Source organism: Ranitomeya variabilis, chromosome 4 (assembly GCF_051348905.1).
Source record: "Ranitomeya variabilis isolate aRanVar5 chromosome 4, aRanVar5.hap1, whole genome shotgun sequence".
Taxonomy (NCBI): Eukaryota; Metazoa; Chordata; class Amphibia; order Anura; family Dendrobatidae; genus Ranitomeya; species Ranitomeya variabilis.
Window position 1 is genome coordinate 265,744,441 of NC_135235.1, and position 20,778 is coordinate 265,765,218.

The 20,778-nt window shown below is 45.3% G+C and overlaps 1 protein-coding gene across 2 annotated transcripts in view; it reads right to left on the reverse strand.

The window, feature by feature from the left end:
• Positions 1 to 20,778, reverse strand: part of ALG9 (ALG9 alpha-1,2-mannosyltransferase) — a 67,581-nt gene that overhangs the window by 33,427 nt on the left and 13,376 nt on the right. The window contains exons 9-13 of one of the 2 annotated variants that reach the window (XM_077249765.1): positions 4,950 to 5,072; positions 4,177 to 4,331; positions 2,631 to 2,760; positions 2,087 to 2,234; positions 1,385 to 1,514 (exon numbers count right to left, since the gene is read on the reverse strand). In XM_077249765.1, coding sequence (XP_077105880.1) covers positions 1,385 to 1,514; positions 2,087 to 2,234; positions 2,631 to 2,760; positions 4,177 to 4,331; positions 4,950 to 5,072 — 686 coding nt within the window. Of the gene's footprint in view, positions 1 to 1,384; positions 1,515 to 2,086; positions 2,235 to 2,630; positions 2,761 to 4,176; positions 4,335 to 4,949; positions 5,073 to 20,778 lie in introns of both variants that reach the window. The other variant, XM_077249764.1, reaches the window with a different exon arrangement.

Genomic DNA, 20,778 nt, shown 5'->3' on the forward strand with positions numbered 1-20,778 from the left:
GCAGTAATGCATGTGTGACCTCCGCTCACCTCTATGGGGGCAGTAATGCATGTGTGATCTCCGCTCACCTCTATGGGGGCAGTAATGCATGTGTGAACTCTGCTCACTTCTATGGGGGCAGTAATGCATGTGTGACCTCAGCTCACTTCTATTGGGACAGTAATGCATGTGTGACCTCTGCTCACTTCTATGGGGACAGTAATGCATGTGTGACCTCTGCTCATTTCTATGGGGACAGTAATGCATGTGTGACCTCTGCTCACTTCTATGGGGGCAGTAATGCATGTGTGACCTCTGCTCATTTCTATGGGGGCAGTAATGCATGTGTGACCTCTGCTCACTTCTATGGGGACAGTAATGCATGTGTGACCTCTGCTCACTTCTACGGAGACAGAATGCATGCGTGACCTCTGCTTACTTCTATAGGGGCAGCAGTACGTGTGACCTCTGCTCATTTCTATGGGGGCAGTAATGCATGTGTGACCTCTGCTCACTTCTATGGGGGCAGTAATGCATGTGTGACCTCTGCTCACTTCTATAGGGGCAGTAGTATGTGTGACCTCTGCTCTGCTCACTTCTATGGGGGAAGTAATGCATGTGTGACATCTGCTCACTTCTACAGGGGCAGTAGTACGTGTGACCTCTGCTCTGCTCACTTCTATGGGGGCAGTAATGCATGTGTGACCTCTGCTCACTTCTATGGGGGCAGTAATGCATGTGTGACCTCTGCTCACTTCTATGGGGGCAGTAATGCATGTGTGACCTCTGCTCATTTGTATGGGGGCAGTAATGCATGTGTGACCTCTGCTCACTTCTATGGGGGCAGTAGTGCATGTGTGACCTCTGCTCACTTCTATGGGGGCAGTAGTGCATGTGTGACCTCTGCTCACTTCTATAGGGGCAGTAGTATGTGAGACCTCTGCTCTGCTCACTTCTATGGGGGAAGTAATGCATGTGTGACATCTGCTCACTTCTACGGGGGCAGTAGTACGTGTGACCTCTGCTCTGCTCACTTCTATGGGGGCAGTAATGCATGTGTGACCTCTGCTCACTTCTATGGGGGCAGTAATGCATGTGTGACCTCTGCTCATTTCTATGGGGGCAGTAATGCATGTGTGACCTCTGCTCATTTCTATGGGGGCAGTAATGCATGTGTGACCTCTGCTCACTTCTATGGGGGCAGTAATGCATGTGTGACCTCTGCTCACTTCTATGGGGGTAGTAATGCATGTGTGACCTCTGCTCACTTCTACGGGGCAGTAGTACGTGTGACCTCTGCTCTGCTCACTTCTATAGGGGCAGTAATACGTGTGACCTCCGCTCTGCTCACTTCTATGGGGGCAGCTTATTACCTGATAGACCACCACTTCCTTCCTGAACTCACATATCTAGACGTCTCTTCCAGATTCTGATCATTCATGTCCTTTGGGTGGGTCCTCGTCGCTCGCCGCCCCTTGCCGTACGGTTTCGGGAGTTGTCCTCTGAACTCTGATTCAATGAACTGAAGTTGCCAACTAAAGATAAGGATCAAAACAAAAGAAAAGTTAGAGGAGCGCGCAGGACCCCGGCAGCTGTGACCCTCTCCGTACAGCCCAAGTGAGGAAACAAACTACTTAAAGGGGCGCAACTCTTCATTTTCTATGACCTCCCATAATACATGCATGCTCAGCGGAGCGAACACTACTTCCGTAGGCTCCTCTGTTGGCAGCTCTCTTATTTTTAACACAGGATTGGGCATGCTGAAAACCAACATGCCCGATCTGACTTTTTAATGCAATCTTCCTATATATACAACAGATGCAAAACCGGCCCCAATTAAAAGTGTGATCTTGGAAGACATTTAACTAATAAATATAAGAAATATCTACATTTTTGAGAACGATCCCAAGGACAGGGTTGGGTTCTAAAATATATTGTTGGAATGGAACGCTGCCAGTGTTGCGCATGTGCGTCCATTCTGATGGGACATTTTACTATGAGACCCCCACTGATCAGGAAGGTATCCCTCGTCCACAATGTTGAGAATACCCCTTTAACCACCCCCATGTTCAGCACAAGGTGAAGCAATGATCAGGATCGGACTCACTTTTCGGGCAGAAGAAAATTGCTTGGAAACCGATACCACTCTTTCCCCACGCACACGTTCACAGTCTTGCTCTCTGGCACAGTGTGAATCGCTGGGTCCTTGGCTATTCTGTAAAATTCTGGGTACAAATCTAACGGTGCATGGTAGCCTGAAAAACAGAAAAGTTGTCAAAGGGGGGAGCAGAATCAGAAAATTGTATATGACGTTATTATAAACTTTTTCATTTTTAAAACTGGCCGCTAGAGCGGATATAATAGGCTTTTTCTGCAGCTTGGATTTACTCTATAGACTAGGATAGCATGAGCAGAGTCATCTCGCTATTATTACAGGCTGCCGGTAAATTATCTGTCGGCATGCTGACAGGTAAATATACTTATTGTTTTCCTATAAAGGGCTGCAGAACAGGGCTATTAAGAAGGGATTGTACAATGAGGGAGCCAACCCCTTTAAAAGGGCACCCGCTAACCTCACAACCACAGATATCACACTGCTTGAAGAACATCGCCGATCATAGAAAGAACTGAAACTGGGAGTCTGGACTCACCTCTAAACAAGGCGATGGAGCGAGAAAAGGACAAGAGAGCGAAAAGCAGGACAGTACCGATGGCCAACCAGTTGGAAGAAACGGTGTAATGTTCTAGTCGGTACCGTTGGAATAAAAAATGGTAACATTTCTAAAACGAGAACAAAAAAACACAAGTACAAATCATCAACATAAAAGAATTATCGACATCAGAAACGGCAATTAACTGTACACGCACCGAGACAAAGGATTATTAACGGTACAAGCACCGAGAGCAAGGATTATTAACGGTACAAGCACCGAGAATATGAATTCATTACTGTAAGAGCAGTAAGACAAGAATTATCTTTCTGTACAAGCAGTGACACTATAGATTATTTATTGCTCGAGCACTACACTACAATGGCTACACAAAGTATGTAGTGAAGATTGGTCTTACTGCCTCCACTTCCTGCAAAGGGACAAAAAACCCTCCTCCACTTCCTGTAGGGAGACAAAGACCCACCCCCACTTCCTGTAGGGAGACAAAGACCCGCCTCCATTTCCTGTAAAAAGAAAACACTCGCCCCCACTTCCTGTGATAAGATAAAGACCCGCCACCTACTAGAATGCAGCAAAAACGACCCACCCCCACGTCTTGTAGTGACAAAGACCCACCCCCACTTCTTGTAGAGTGACAAAGACCCACCCTCACTTCCTGTAGAGTGACAAAGACCCACCCTCACTTCCTGTAGAGTGACAAAGACCCACCCCCACTTCTTGTAGAGTGACAAAGACCCGCCCTCACTTCCTGTAGAGTGACAAAGACCCACCCCCACTTCCTGTAGAGAAACAAAGACCCAACCCCACTTCCTGTAGTGTGACAAAGACCCAACCCCACTTCCTGTAGTGTGACAAAGACACGCCCTCACTTTCTGTATGGGGACAAAAACTCACACCCATTTCCTGTGAAAAGATAAAGACCCACCCCATCTTAGTGTAGAGCCACAAACACCCGACCCCACTTCCTGTAGTCAGCTTCTGCTGCCAAAGTGGGATTATACTTGAAAACAAGCAGTTGACAGCAAGTTACACAGAAAGGAGACACTTAATGAAGCACAGTAATGGCAGAGAGCGAGTTCCCCATCTGACCAGATTAGTGCAAACACCAAAAATGCACCAAAGTAAAGAAGAGCTGCTCCCTTGTCAGACCCATATCCGATTTCATGTTTTTACCCCTTTATTTAGATCTGCTTCTCAAATCATTCATTCACACCTGCAGCTCTATAAAGTAGTTTACACAGGCAGGTTAATGCCCAAAAATGAGCGCTTGCTGATGTCATACAAGTCCATTCACATGGGAAAACTAGAGTGTATGGGGCAGAACTATCGCTAATAAAATCGTTCTGTCCATATACAGCACCATGTGCTCGGCGGCACATCTCCTGTGCTCGGCGGCACATCTCCTGCGCATGAATGATTCAGTCAGCTGAAGAAAGAGTTTTTCTTATGTATCGGCTTGTGGGTCGGTACTGGTAAATGAGCGATGGGAAAAGAATATTAGTGCAACCTCCAAGTGATATACTACCTGCAGAGAAGAGAGCGCTACGGCCCCACACAAGCAGATGAGCGGGTAGATGGGAAACAGAAACCTCTCCTCTTTATGTGGCCGTGTGAAGAAAATCAATATCCAGATGTACATTGGCGCCAGTGTAAGCCAATACGGTCTGCCGAGATTCTGAACTGCTGGAGCAAGCAATAATGGGGTCAGCATGAGGCATCATGGGGTGCGGAAAAGTATTCTGAATGTCTTTCAGTACTAACAGAGAGCGAGGGACCCGTCTCCCTGTGTGAGTGGGACAGAAGGGCTCTTGTGTGATCACCACTTCTTCCACCACCGCTGGTCACATGTGCGCACTACTGCCCCCATAGACCCCAGTGATGGGTGAGTTCTAACGCTTCATGCCCGAGAACCTGTTTTCATGATCGGTGGAGGTCCCAGTGGTTGTACCTAGTGGATCACGAGAACAGGAGTCCCCAAGTCCATGTGAGCACTTATGCGTCACCACCTCTACACTCAGGTCTAAGGAAGCACTTGCGCACACGTGTGACCGAGCCTTCGGTGAGATGGCATCACTCTCAAACGATCCTGGACTAGTCCAGGAAGGCCGGCCCGGCCTCAGTAGCTGCAGTCATGACCTACATCTAAGATATCGAGAAGACGCGGGCCAAGCAGGAACTGGCTGCAATATGGAAGTGGTTGCCCAAATTGAGCAAATCCACCGGCTATGGAGGAGGATTGATGACAAAATGCAAGTACGGTACTTGTACGTTCTAGAAAGATATTTGGAGAACCCTTACTGTTAATTTTCTGCAGCAGATGCTCCATCAGCCACGTCAATGGCAAAGACAACAGAGCCATGATGAAGACTACGTTGAAGTTCAGGAAGCCATTGATGAAGTAGAAAGGCCAAGGTTCTGTGCCTGAATGGGAAAAGAAGATTTTTGATCACTTCACAAAGGTAAAAGATATCCCACCACCGAGGAGCTGGGCGGATGGCTTCGGGGACGTCCACACATGGAGGTTTATACTGACCAGCTTGATTTTTGCCAGGAGAATCGCTGTTTCACCAGCAAAACCGAGCACCCGACTGCTATGGTGCGGCACGGTTTTGCATATGAAACAGATGCTCCCCTGCAAAATCGAGTGATTATTTGACAAGCGACTAACGGCCGTGGTTGTCAGCCACTTGGTGCATCGCTATTAAAGACCAAGACTGATCCAAGAACACGTCAACTGGAAGAACTATGGAGTCAGCGGCGATGTCCTGCAAGATGGAAGCCGAGTGCTAAAGATACCATGATTGCAACTGTAGGAAGCAAAGCTGGTGATCAAACATGAGATTCTCTGAGCCCAACGTCCCTGGCCCCCGCTGCAGTAGTTTTCCCCCTGCAGCCTTTTGTGTCTGAGCCGTTCTCTTTTACTATCTGCACAAGTGGTTTTATCTCACTATAGGGTCAGTCTCCTATCACCGGCCCCCGTTACTCTGGGCCTAAACAACCAAGCCCAATAAGTTCTTACACTGTGAAATGGAGTTTGTTACGTTTGAATCTCTTTGAACCGTTTCTTGGCCACCTGTCTGGCGCCTGCCCAGACCTTCACCGCTACCTAACTTGACCCTCTACCCATCCACCGTTAGGAAAGGAACCCCCCCGCCCGAAGCTTCAGGCACTCTGACGACGCTTTTGCATTATGCATTGGGGTCTTTTATACTAATGACGATTACTCTGGGGTGGGTCAGCCACCTGGTAACTGCAGGGAAGTCCACATCTCCAAACAGTGGTTCAAGGGAAGGAACGCTTAGTCTCCATCTTCTTGATTTATCCCAAAGCAACCCAGTGACTCCACATCATCCTCGAAACGGCTCATGCCACATAACTACAATGTTAGGAAACTTTCGCTGTGCACCCACGAGAAGTCCAAGTGCCGTTACTTGTGATTCCACCGTAGGCCTCCAGACCCACAAATAAGAAATGCCGGCAGCTTGTTTGACATGTGCCCAATATGTCACAGCATACATGGGATTTTTTCTCAGCTCCGGGTTCTGCAAAGCAAATTGCCAGAGAGGAAACGAAGGGGATGTAATTATCCTCCACCCCGAGATAATGAAGCTTACAGGATCTGAAGTGAGGGGCCGCCAGGTCTGTGCCGGAGACATTCCTCTGCCCGGATGGCTCTTCGGTTTGATTCCAATCACGGCGAGAGCCTCCACGGTGTCCGCACACTCCGGGTGATTAAACACTCCATCTGTGATGGAACATGTCAAGTGTCCTCACCGGAGGAGGACAGAACGCCGCCGATCCGTGTTTCATACCATTTATTCGCCTGCAGGTTTTCATTATCTTCAAATGCCGCTGTTTAGCGCCTGAGGGCTCTCGACGATCACTCCAGCTCCTCCGCAACGAGCGGCGATGGGAGAAAAGCGACCTGATCATTGCACTCACAACAGATTTGGAACGGAAATTTAAGTTTGGGCTTCAGTGAAGGCAAGTGAGGCGGGTGCAGGAAAGATGGATGCAAAGTGTACACTCAGGACACTAACAGGTTGTCCTGCTAGAAAAAAATGCTTTAGATACATGTATAACAAGCGTAGACCTGGATCCAACTCAGGAGATAGCTTCCCGTGTCCAGAGTGGAGTATGAAGGGGGATGGCTGACCGTCATTGCAATAGCCAAGCCAGCCCCCATCTGTGTTACAGTAACGGTAACATGCCAACAACAGTAACAATCCAGAGCCCAAAATACAGCCCAGAATGGGGCATGTAGTGGGTAATTAAAGTGTATGAGCAAGTTGCTTTTCTTTTAATCACGCCCAAAGATATTTTTCTTCTAGCTTGATGACTCCTTTTAAATGATATAGACATCTTTGGGAAACGATTTTATTTTAAGGGAATGTATTTTTGGATAACAAACACTTTTGCAATAGGATTGTATTATAAAATGTGGAGCGTTTGTCTTCTACATCCTCTATGAATCATGGTACATAGAATGAGCTTAATCCATCAGTTGGGAACATTTTTCTCTCTTCTTCAGAATGGTCTTCTAAGCTGATCTACGACCACATCAAAGTTTCGTTTAGTAATAAATTAGCTTACAAGAGGTTTTCGGTGAAGATAGAAAAGTGTTACTGACTAATGGATTTATAGCTAGCTCAGTCTATGTACCATGATACATAGAGGATGTAGAAGACACAAAGTTCAAAAATGTATTATAAAATGCAATAGAAAAAAAAGGAGGATTCACTGCTAACTCATTCTGCAGCCTGCTGTGTGCTGTAATACATAGAGGCTGTGCAGGATAACCTTATTAATGAAGCCGGGTTTTAGCAAAACTACATGTATTTAAAGGGGTATTCTCATGTACAAGATCCTATCCCAATATGTAGTAAGTGTAATAATAATAATATTCATAAATATCTTTAATTAGAAATGTCATATAGTTCTTCTGATTTGCCATGTTACTTACCCCATGCGAAGGGCATTGAGGTAGCTTAGGTATCCATGGTTACGACCACAAGCAACTAGCTAATTGTTACTGTACGAATGGTCTCAATTGGATACCTTAGCTACTGCAATGCCCTGTACATGGGGTAAGCGACATTGCAAATCAGAAGAACTATATTACATTGGGATAGGATAGGACCCGCAAGAAAAAAAAGAAGCCGATGAATGACCTCTTTAAATGTCAACAGCTGGGATCATGTCCATGATTGATTTATGGGAAATATTGATTAGGAGGCTACAACAAGTAAATGACCTGAATGCACAAGTAAGAACGCCTTGGAGTGAAGGATAAAGGACGGATCGCCGTCTCATCAGCCTCCGGAGGAAGGCGAGCTCTCGTCAGCGAGCGGAGAGTGACAACATGCGTCAGACAGACACAAGCCACTTAACATTCCTGTAGAAAACAAACACTTTTTGATCGCTGATGATAAGCCTGTCATTTCTCCGCCGCGGTGAATAATGGCTGCAGGTGAATGACAGAGCTCCTCGCCGAATGGGACGAGTAACAGCTTCACACTCCAAAAGAAGGGAAATTATGTGTATCAGGTTTAAGGAAGAAAAAGTCAATGATTAAACAGAACGGTGGCGACAGCCGTCAGTCTAAGACACAGTTGACATAGGGTTTACCTGTCCGCTAAGATGCCAAAAACATGAAACTTTCCCACCTTTTATTTAGTTTTGTTTTAAAAATCAGCTTTGTTTTGTACTTAAATGCATTTCTTTTGGGCAAAAAAATAGTTTTCGCTATTGGGTTTCATTAACCCCTTAAGCCCCGAGGGTGGTTTGCACGTTAATGACCAGGCCAATTTTTACAATTCTGACCACTGTCCCTTTATGAGGTTATAACTCTGGAACGCTTCAACGGATCTTGGCGATTCTGACATTGTTTTCTCGTGACATATTGTACTTCATGTTAGTGGTAAAATTTGTTCGATATAACTTGCGTTTATTTGTGAAAAAAACGAATATTTGGCGAAAATTTGGAAAATTTCGCAATTTTCCAACTTTGAATTTTTATGCCCTTAAATCACAGACATATGTCACACAAAATACTTAATAAATAACATTTTCCACATGTCTACTTTACATCAGCACAATTTTGGAACCAAAATTTTTTTTTGTGACGGAGTTATAAGGGTTAAAAGTTGACCAGCAATTTCTCATTTTTACAACACCATTTTTTTTTAGGGACCACATCTCATTTGAAGTCATTTTGACGGGTCTATATGATAGAAAATACCCAAGTGTGACACCATTCTAAAAACTGCACCCCTCAAGGTACTCAAAACCACTTTCAAGAAGTTTATTAACCCTTCAGGTGTTTCACAGGAATTTTTGGAATGTTTAAATAAAAATGAACATTTAACTTTTTTTCACACAAAATTTATTTCAGCTCCAATTTGTTTTATTTTACCAAGGGTAACAGGAGAAAATAGACCCCAAAAGTTGTTGTACAATTTGTCCTGAGTACGCTGATACCCCATATGTGGGGGTAAACCACAGTTTGGGCGCATGGCAGAGCTTGGAAGCAAAGGAGCGCCATTTGACTTTTCAATGCAAAATTGACTGGAATTGAGATGGGACGCCATGTTGCATTTGGAGAGCCCCTGATGTGCCTAAACATTGAAACCCCTAACAAGTGACACCATTTTGGAAAGTAGACCCCCTAAGGAACTTATCTAGATGTGTGGTGAGCACTTTGACCCAACAAGTGCTTTACAGAAGTTTATAATGCAAAGCCGTAAAAATAAAAAATCATATTTTTTCACAAAAATGATCTTTTCACCCCCAATTTTTTATTTTCCCAAGGGTGAGAGAAGAAATTGGACCCCAAAAATTGTTGTGCAATTTGTCCTGAGTACGCTGATACCCCATATGTGGGTGTAAACCATTGTTTGGGCGCAGGGCAGAGCTCGGAAGGGAAGGAGCGCCATTTGACTTTTCAATGCAAAATTGACTGGAATTGAGATGGGACGCCATGTTGCATTTAGAGAGCCCTTGATGTGCCTAAACATTGAAACCCCTAACAAGTGACACCATTTTGGAAAGTAGACCCCCTAAGGAACTTATCTAGATGTGTGGTGAGCATTTTGACCCAACAAGTGCTTTACAGAAGTTTATAATGCAGAGCCGTAAAAATAAAAAATCATATTTTTTCACAAAAATGATCTTTTCACCCCCAATTTTTTATTTTCCCAAGGGTAAGAGAAGAAATTGGACCCCAAAAATTGTTGTGCAATTTGTCCTGAGTACACTGATACCCCATATGTGGGTGTAAACCATTGTTTGGGCGCAGGGCAGAGCTCAGAAGGGAAGGAGCGCCATTTGACTTTTCAATGCAAAATTGACTGGAATTGAGATGGGACGCCATGTTGCGTTTGGAGAGCCCCTAATGTGCCTAAACATTGAAACCCCCCACGAGTGACACCATTTTGGAAAGTAGACCCCTAAGGAACTTATCTAGATGTGTGTTGAGCACTTTGACCCAACAAGTGCTTCACAGAAGTTTATAATGCAGAGCCGTAAAAATAAAAAATCATATTTTTTCACAAAAATGATCTTTTCACCCCCATTTTTTTATTTCCCCAAGGGTAAGAGAAGAAATTAGACCACAAAAGTTGTTGTGCAATTTGTCCTGAGTACGACGATACCCCATATGTGGGTGTAAACCATTGTTTGGGTGCATAGCAGAGCTCAGAAGGGAAGAAGCGCTATTTTACTTTTCAATGCAAAATTGACTGGAATTAAGATGGGATGCCATGTTGCGTTTGGAGAGCCCCTGATGTGCCTAAACATTAAACCCCCCCACAAGTGACACCATTTTGGAAAGTAGACCCCCTAAGGAACTTATCTAGATGTGTTTTGAGAGCTTTGAACCCCCAAGTGTTTCACTACAGTTTATAACGCAGAGCCGTGAAAATAAAAATATTTTTTTTTTTCACAAAAATGATTTTTTAGCCCCCAAGTTTTGTATTTTCACAAGGGTATCAGGATAAATTGGACCATAAAAGTTGTTGTCCAATTTGTCCTGAGTACGCTGATACCCCCTATGTGGGGGGGAACCACTGTTTGGGCGCATGACAGAGCTCGGAAGTGAAGGAGCGCCATTTGGAATGCAGACTTAAATGGATTGGTCTGCAGGCGTCACGTTGCATTTGCAGAGCCCCTGATGTACCCAAACAGTACAAACCCCCCACAAGTGACCCCATATTGGAAACTAGACCCCCCAAGGAACTTATCTAGATGTGTTGTGAGAACTTTGAACCCCCAAGTGTTTCACTACAGTTTATAACGCAGAGCCGTGAAAATATTATTTTTTTTTTTTTTTCACAAAAATGAAATTTAGCCCCCAGTTTTGTATTTTCACAAGGGTATCAGGATAAATTGGACCCTAAAAGTTGTTGTCCAATTTGTCCTGAGTACGCTGATACCCCCTATGTGGGGGGGAACCACTGTTTGGGCGCATGACAGAGCTCGGAAGGGAAGGAGCGCCATTTGGAATGCAGACTTAAATGGATTGGTCTGCAGGCGTCACGTTGCATTTGCAGAGCCCCTGATGTACCCAAACAGTACAAACCCCCCACAAGTGACCCCATATTGGAAACTAGACCTCCCAAGGAACTTATCTAGATGTGTTGTGAGAACTTTGAACCCCCAAGTGTTTCACTACAGTTTACAACGCAGAGCCGTGAAAATAAAACATATTTTTTTTCCCACAAAAATGATTTTTAGCCCCCCAAATTTTTATTTTCCCAAGGATAACAAGAGAACTTGGACCCCAGAAGTTGTTGTTCAATTTGTCCCTAGTACGCTGATACCCCATATGTTGGGGTAAACCCCTTTTTGGACGCACGGGAGAGCTCGGAAGGGAAGGAGCACTGTTTTACTTTTTCAACGCAGAATTGGCTGGAATTGAGATTGGACGCCATGTCGCGTTTGGAGAGCCCCTGATGTGCCTGAACAGTGGAAGCTCCCCAATTCTACCTGAAACCCTACCCCTAACCTCACCCCTAACCGTTTACTGAACATTTTCTGACAGTCATAAGTGCCACGTATATAAGTGCCACGTATTTAAGAGCCACGTATTTAAGTGCCACGTATTTCAGTGCCACGTATTTCAGTGCCACGTATTTCAGTGCCACGATATTTCAGTGCCACGATATTTCAGTGCCACGTATTTCAGTGCCACGTATTTCAGGCACTGAAAAATACGTGGCACGTAAATACTTCAGTGCCACGATATTTCAGTGCCACGATATTTCAGTGCCACGAATTTCAGTGCCACGAATTTCAGTGCCACGAATTTCAGTGCCACGTATTTCAGTGCCACGTATTTCAGGCACTGAAAAATACGTGGCACTGAAATACGTGGCACTGAAATACGTGGCACTGAAATACGTGGCACTGAAATACGTGGCACTGAAATACGTGGCACTGAAATACGTGGCACTGAAATACGTGGCACTGAAATACGTGGCACTGAAATACGTGGCACTGAAATACGTGGCACTGAAATACGTGGCACTGAAATACGTGGCACTGAAATACGTGGCACTGAAATACGTGGCACTGAAATACGTGGCACTGAAATACGTGGCACTGAAATACGTGGCACTGAAATACGTGGCACTTAAATACGTGGCACTTAAATATCGTGGCACTTATATACGTATATACGTATATAAACGTATATTTCAGTGCCACGTATTTCAGTGCCACGTATTTCAGGTTAGGGGTAGGGTTAGGGGTAGGGTTAGGGTTTTTTGTTTTTTTCTTGTTTTCTTGTGTTTTTCTATAAAAACGCATGCGTTTTACCGCGTTTACATGCATTTTTTCACACATGCGGTTTTTTTAAAAAACGCATGCAGATAAAAACGCAAGTGTGAAACCAGACTAAAAGACGCTTTTTATAGCAAAAAAGTTTTTGCGTCTCCACATTTTGAGACCTATAATTTTTCCACATTTTGGTCCACAGAGTCATGTGAGGTCTTGTTTTTTGCGGGACGAGTTGACGTTTTTATTGGTAACATTTTCGGACACGTGACAGTTTTTGATCGCTTTTTATTCCGATTTTTGTGAGGCAGAAAGACCAAAAACCAGCTATTCATGAATTTCTTTTGGGGGAGGCGTTTATACCGTTCCGCGTTTGGTAAAATTGATAAAGCAGTTTTATTCGTCGGGTCAGTACGATTACAGCGATACCTCATTTATATCATTTTTTTATGTTTTGACGCTTTTATACGATAAAAACTATTTTATAGAAAAAATAATTATTTTGGCATCGCTTTATTCTGAGGACTATAACTTTTTAATTTTTTTGCTGATGATGCTGTATGGCGGCTCGTTTTTTGCGGGACAATATGACGTTTTCAGTGGTACCATGGTTATTTATATCCGTCTTTTTGATCGCGTGTTATTCCACTTTTTGTTCGGCGGTATGGTAATAAAGCGTTGTTTTTTGCCTCGTTTTTTTTTTTTTTTTTCTTACGGTGTTTACTGAAGGGGTTAACTAGTGGGCCAGTTTTATAGGTTGGGTCGTTACGGACGCGGCGATACTAAATATGTGTACTTTTATTGTTTTTGTTTGTTTTTTTTAGATAAAGAAATGTATTTATGGGAATAATATTTTTTTTTTTATTATTATTTATTTAGGAATTTTTTTTTTTTTTTTTTTTTTTACACATGTGGAAATTTTTTTTTTTACTTTTTTACTTTGTCCCAGGGGGGGACATCACAGATCGCAGATCTGATAGTGTGCACAGCACTCTATCAGATCCGCGATCATACTTTCATCGGAGCAGGCTGCAGCTTTCATCTGCAGCCTGCTCCGACCCGGAAGTGCTCCCTGCAGGACCCGGATACAGCCCCTCGGCCATTTTGGATCCGGGGCCTGCAGGGAGAAGACGTTCGGTACGAGGTGAGTACATCACCTTGTACCGATCGTCTCAGGGAAGCCCGCAGGGAGCCCCCTCCCTGCGCGATGCTTCCCTGTACCGCCGGTACACCGCGATCATGTTTGATCGCGGTGTGCCGGGGGTTAATGTGCCGGGGGCGGTCCGTGACCGCTCCTGGCACATAGTGCCGGATGTCAGCTGCGATATGCAGCCGACACCCGGCCGCGATCGGCCGCGCTCCCCCCGTGAGCGCGGCCGATCGCGTATGACGTACTATCCCGTCACCGGGAATTAAGGCCCACCCCACCTCGACGGGATAGTACGTCATACGGGCTTAAGGGGTTAAAAAAAAATTGGATAGTTTGGCTTCTACAGCCTCTATGTATCACAGTACATAGCAGACTGCAGAATGAGTTATCAGTGAATCAGACAGTGAGTAATCCGCAGCTCTATTCTCCTGAATTATCTTCTAATTTATTAAAGTTGATATTTGATTTGGTTATAAAAAAAAAGATGGTTTAGGAGAAGCGAGATAAGGGTTATAGATAAAGATGCGCTAAAAGGGTGAAACCAAATCTGGTTCTGTGTCCAGTTCGTACCTCTTTTGTAGCAGCCGGACCAGATCAATGGTTCATTTCTGAGCTGTAAATTCTCTACCCAAAATCCTAAGCGCCTCTCTTGGGAAAGTGGCAGAGGCGGCCAGGATTGGTAGCGGGTACAGTGAACACTGCCCTGGACGAAAATGGATGTAGCTTGTTTTTATTTTTTGCTTAACTAATAACAGAACTTATCAGAAAGACCTTGCTGACATATTCACCGTTAACTCATTCTATGTACTATGATACACAGAGGATGTAGAAGACAAAACTGTACAACATTTTTGATGAAACCCTATTGCAAAAATTATTTTTAGACAAAAGTACATCCACGTGATTGATGATTTCAGGCCGTACCCTCTGACTTTTTTATTTTTTACAGGGCGTTATTTATGCGCAGGCCATTGGATGCACGTGCATAGGAATCCAAGTCGAGGATGGCGGGACGCAGTCCGGTGCCCACTTGACAAAACATTACATTACAAGCGCTGGCATCAACAGAGTTAAGACGACAAACATCAGCGCCATGCCGATGCCGGCAGCGGGAGTTCACCTTCCTTCGTGCATCCGCTCCCCCTGTTCCCCTTCTATCTGATCGATGCAATCAGCCGGGAAATCACAAGCGCTGCTCTTAATCACCGCACTGTTGTGACAGCTGCTACCAGCTACGGCAATTTGCTGCAATCAATGCCACTTAAAAAGGGTACAGCACAGAGAAGTGGTGGGGGAGGCGAGAACAGAGGGAAACGAGAAGAGGGGAGAGACACCAGACGTAAAGGGGGAGGTGGCGGATAGCGAATAATGTAAACGCGCTCATCTACCAGCGCCAAAAAGACAAAGTCAATGCAATAAACAAAAATAAAAAAAGTACCTTCACTAGGCGACCACATATTACTGACGCCTTCCTACAAAACCCAGACGCAACGGCTGACATCTTATTCTACTCAACCAGCAGCTGCGTTAATGTGGGGGACTAAAGAAAAAAAACCTTGTATATAATAACAAGAAATTGCAAAAAAAAAACAAACAACAAAAACTGCTCAACTCTACTTAGTGATGGGGCAGATGAGTAATCACTCTGCCTGATCTCTGCTGTGTGTTTCCAGAGCACATTACTTCAGCTTGAGGAGGGGAGTAATCCTGCAGACCCACAAGGAATAAGGGGGGAGGACTGAGGGTTGGGTCCTCGGCTCTACCATGGCCTGCTTTTTTAAGTTTTGTGCTAGCGCCGCCCTTCCCAGGGGCGGCGCCTGCGCATGTTCATGTTGCAGCGGTCTCCAGCAAAATGATGCCAGAGGCGGCGCAAGCTCAGATTAACCTCCGGCGGTGTTTAGCAAAATAGAGCCGAAGGCAGCACATGCTCAGATTAATCTCCGGAGGTGGCCAGCAAAATAGAGCCGAAGGCAGCACATGCTCAGATTAACCTCCGGCGGTGTCCAGCAAAATAGAGCCGGAGGCGGCACATGCTCAGATTAACCTCCTGCAGTCTCCAGCAAAATAGAGCCGGAGGCAGCACATGCTCAGATTAACCTCCGTTGGTGTCCAGCAAAATAGAGCTGGAGGCAGCACATGCTCAGATTAACCTCCGGTGGTGTCCAGCAATATAGAGCCGGAGGCGGCACATGCTCAGATTAACCTCCGGTGGTGTCCAGCAATATAGAGCCGGAGGCGGCACATGCTCAGATTAACCTCCGTTGGTGTCCAGCAAAATAGAGCTGGAGGCAGCACATGCTCAGATTAACCTCCGGTGGTGTCCAGCAATATAGAGCCGGAGGCGGCACATGCTCAGATTAACCTCCGGTGGTGTCCAGCAATATAGAGCCGGAGGCGGCACATGCTCAGATTAACCTCCGGTGGTGTCCAGCAATATAGAGCCGGAGGTGGCACATGCTCAGATTAACCTCCTGCAGTCTCCAGCAAAATAGAGCCGGAGGCAGCACATGCTCAGATTAACCTCCGGCGGTCTTAGCATTACCATTTGTTACCTTCGGCGCCATTTTGCTCGACACCACCGGGCCATGAATGTGACCGGGGTGCGCTAAAGTGAAATTTAAAAAAAGAGGCTCATACAAATACAGAGGCAAAGCTGAAGATCCTACCCACAGTCCGCCCCAATGCAAGAAGAGAATATTGCACCAAAACTTCTCCAGTTAATTACACACGAACCAGGTATCCATTAAATCCATGTACCTGGGCCATTATGGCCACATCTTTAACAGGTTAATTCGTGATGACCGGTTCTCTTTAAAACTACAAAGGTGCAATACAAATTATATTAAAAATAGTAAAAAAAAAATCTAAAAAATAAAATAGCGTATCTAAGACAAAAAAAAAAGTAAAAAATATAACATATATAGAAAAAAATATACATTAAAATAAAGCAAAAAGTAAAATAACCCATCTAAAAAAAAACAACATAGTAAAAAGTATAAGAATTAAAAAATATATATAAAATATAGCAAAATGTCTAACATCTAAAAAATATCTAGAAAATATTTTTTTTAAAGATGTAAAAATAAAATATAACAATATATATAAAATAATTAAAAAAATATAATCTCTCCACTTGGCGTCCTTCTTTTCAGACTTAACCTACAAATATTAACCTTGACGCTGCAGAGCGTTTATACCCGTGGATGTGAGCCTGGCTGACAAGCGCTTCTCTTTTTGTTCTTTGCGCCGTACGGAGGACAGATTTTTGCTTTTCCGCGGCCGCACGCTCCACAGCTGCTCGGTAAGAAAAAGCAGAAGCAGCCGTTTGGGGCGGTAATCAGCAGCGATGCCCTACGTGTGTCACGGCTGCAGTGGACGGACACAGTGCGTCACTGGAGACCAGACCTGTCGGCTGATGACGCAAGGTGTCTGCGGAGGGGAGGCAGGAAAAAAGAAAAAAAGTACAGGAATGTTCACGGTGAGTCATGATTAAAGGCACGCGGCCCTGCTATTCACGTGTCATTGATGCCGACGAGGCCTAAATTACATATAGTGCTCTGGGTGTCCGCGGTACGTGTATGGACTAATGTACACATGCTTTAATGTATAGGCTGTAATGGCCCCCCGAGTTCTCCCTTTCCGCTGCGGTGGAGATGGTTCTTCTCAGTTACTGCACCCTGCTGGGTGACATCTGATGCAACCATTGCAGAGACCCGTCTGACTCCTGGGACCTTCCACAAAAGGTGATCGGACTCAGATCCCATCTCCAACATTTATGCTGCAAAGCAGAATCTGCTCCTTTGGAGCTTGAGAGTCCAGTGGGTGGTGCCAAGCAATGACTGACCGCCTCCCACTGGACTCTTAAGCCCCAAATGAGCAGAGATTTCTCCCAAATTTATGTTTCAACTTCCTCGGCTCTTCCACCATACGGCCCGTATGAACGTAACAAGCTCTGTTAACCCCTTCAAGTCGCGGCCCTTTTTCGTTTTTGCGTTTTCGTTTTTCACTCCCCTCCTTCCCAGAGCCATAACTTTTTTATTTTTCCGTCAATATGGCCATGTGAGGGCTTATTTTTTTGCAGGAAGAGTTGTACTTTTGAACGACACCATTGGTTTTACCATGTCTTTTACTAGAAAACGGGAAAATAATTCCAAGTGCGGTGAAATTGCAAAAAAAGTGCAATCCCACACTTGTTTTTTGTTTGGCTTTTTTCCTAGGTTCACTAAATGCTAAAACTGACCTGCCATTGTGATTCTCCAGGTCATTACGAGTTCATAGACACCTAATAGGTATGTTCATCCAGCTCCCCTACATGAAGTGCACATAATACATCACCCAGCTTTGCACACAGACTTCCCTCTGCTCTTTGCTTTCATATGGTATGTTCATCCAGCTCCCCTACATGAAGTGCACATAATACATCACCCAGCTTTGCACACAGACTTCCCTCTGCTCTTTGCTTTCATATGGTATGTTCATCCAGCTCCCCTACATGAAGTGCACATAATACATCACCCAGCTTTGCACACAGACTTCCTTCTGCTCTTTGCTTTCATATGGTATGTTCATCCAGCTCCCCTACATGAAGTGCACATAATACATCACCCAGCTTTGCACACAGACTTCCCTCTGCTCTTTGCTTTCATATGGTATGTTCATCCAGCTCCCCTACATGAAGTGCACATAATACATCACCCAGCTTTGCACACAGACTTCCCTCTGCTCTTTGCTTTCATATGGTATGTTCATCCAGCTCCCCTACATGAAGTGCACATAATACATCACCCAGCTTTGCACACAGACTTCCCTCTGCTCTTTGCTTTCATATGGTATGTTCATCCAGCTCCCCTACATGAAGTGCACATAATACATCACCCAGCTTTGCACACAGACTTCCCTCTGCTCTTTGCTTTCATATGGTATGTTCATCCAGCTCCCCTACATGAAGTGCACATAATACATCACCCAGCTTTGCACACAGACTTCCCTCTGCTCTTTGCTTTCATATGGTATGCCTTTCAGCTAACCCCCGCTTGCCCTGTGTTATTTATGACATTGTTTACTTAGGCCTGATTGTATGCATCTGGTCCACCCTTAATTCTCTGACCAAGATGAGCAGAGACCACTCCTCTCTGCTCCACACCTGAACGCACTTAGTTTTCCATATATTGCATAGCACAAGTCTGTAGGACTTCAGTCTGCAGTGTGATTTCTAGCAGTGTGTTCTAAAAGTGTGGATTACATTAGAATTAAAACCTGAATTGGAACTGAAGGTAACTGGCCAGTCACTGCAAACAATGTTTCAGTTTGTTTTCACTTTTACCCCTATAATCTTTCACTTTCTGCTACCTCCCCAATCCCCACACCAAGTAAGGAACTGTTCATCTCCTCTTCACTCCTCCCCATCCATCTCACCTCCTCCTCAGAACTGTTCCTTAACATACAATCCTCTGTCTCAAAGCACAGGCAGCCCCCTCATGCCCTCTCCTGCTCCCACCTGCTAACACTATCCCTGCTCCTTCTCACTGCTGGTGATATCTCTCCAAATCCTGGTCCTCCTCACCACATTCCCACAGTCATTTCTACCTCCCATCCACGCTCCATCACAAACTTCCGTAACCTCTCTAACCTTATACCCATTCGCCCAGCCCCCGCTTCCCCAGTCCCACTAACAGGAGCTCGGTGGAACGCTCGCTCTGTCTGTAACAAGCTTTCCTACATCCATGATCTCTTTGTTACTACCAAACTTTCCTTCCTCGCCATCACCGAAACCTGGCTCACCCCTTCTGACACAGCCTCTCCTGCTGCACTCTCTTACGGTGGCTTCCACCTTTCTCACACACCCCGCCCCAGCAGCAAGCATGGCGGAGGAGTTGGTTTTCTCCTGTCAGATAACTGCTCCTTCACCCCAATCCCACTGCCACCCTCTGTTACCCTCCCTTCCTTTGAGGTGCACTCTGTGCGCATCTACTCCCCCTCCAACCTCCAACTGGCTGTCATTTACCGCCCCCCAGGGCCAGCCACCATCTTCTTTGACCACTTCACCACCTGGCTACTTCATTTCCTTTCTGCAGACATCCCCACTATCATCATGGGCGATTTTAACATCTCCATTGACACTTCCCTCTCAGCTGCCACTAAACTTCTATCTCTCTCTTCCTCCTTCGGCCTCACTCAATGGTCTTCTGCAGCCACTCACAAAGATGGTCACACACTGGACCTCATCTTCACCCGCCTCTGCTCCCTATCTAACCTCTCTAACTCACCTCTTCCTCTCTCTGACCACAACCTTCTCACATTCTCATCTCTCTCCACTCCATGTCTAGAGTCCCCACCCCACAAACTTTCACACCCTCGCAGAAATCTTAAACATCTTGACCTACATTCATTCTCTGAATCCCTCCTACCTCTCACTGACATAAGTTCCATACACAATGCGGATGACGCTGCCGCTCTATATAACACCACAATAGCTGTAGCTTTGGAATCTGCTGCCCCACTTACACATACCAAAGCTCGCAAAATCAACAGACAGCCCTGGCACACCAGCCTGACCAAGGAACTGAGGCGAGCTTCCAGGGCTGCTGAGCGCAGATGGAAAAGATCCCACTCCAACGACCACTTAATCGCATTCAAACAGTCCCTCACTACTTTCAAGACCGCACTCGCCACAGCTAAACAAACCTACTTCTCATCTCTCATATCCTCCCTGTCTCACAACCCTAAACAGTTATTCAACACCTTCAATTCTCTCCTCCGTCCCCCAGCACCTCCTCTCTCCCCACTTATCTCTGCTGAAGACTTTGCCTCATTCTTCAAGCAGAAGATTGATAACATCAGAGACAGTTTTGGTCAACAAGCCCCAGAGCCCTTCCTCCCAACTTCCCTACCCTCCACCTCCAAAACCAACTACTCCACCATTACAGAAGATCAACTCGCCACTCTACTCTCAAGATCGCATCTCACCACCTGTGCACTTGACCCGCTCCCATCCTACCTCATCCCAAACCTCACCACAATCTTCATCCCAACCCTAACCCATCTCTTCAACCTATCACTAACAACTGGTGTTTTCCCCTCAAGCTTTAAACATGCCTCCATCACACCTATCCTCAAAAAGCCCTCTCTTGACCCATCCTCTGTATCTAGCTATCGCCCTATATCACTTCTCCCCTATGCCTCAAAACTACTGGAACAACACGT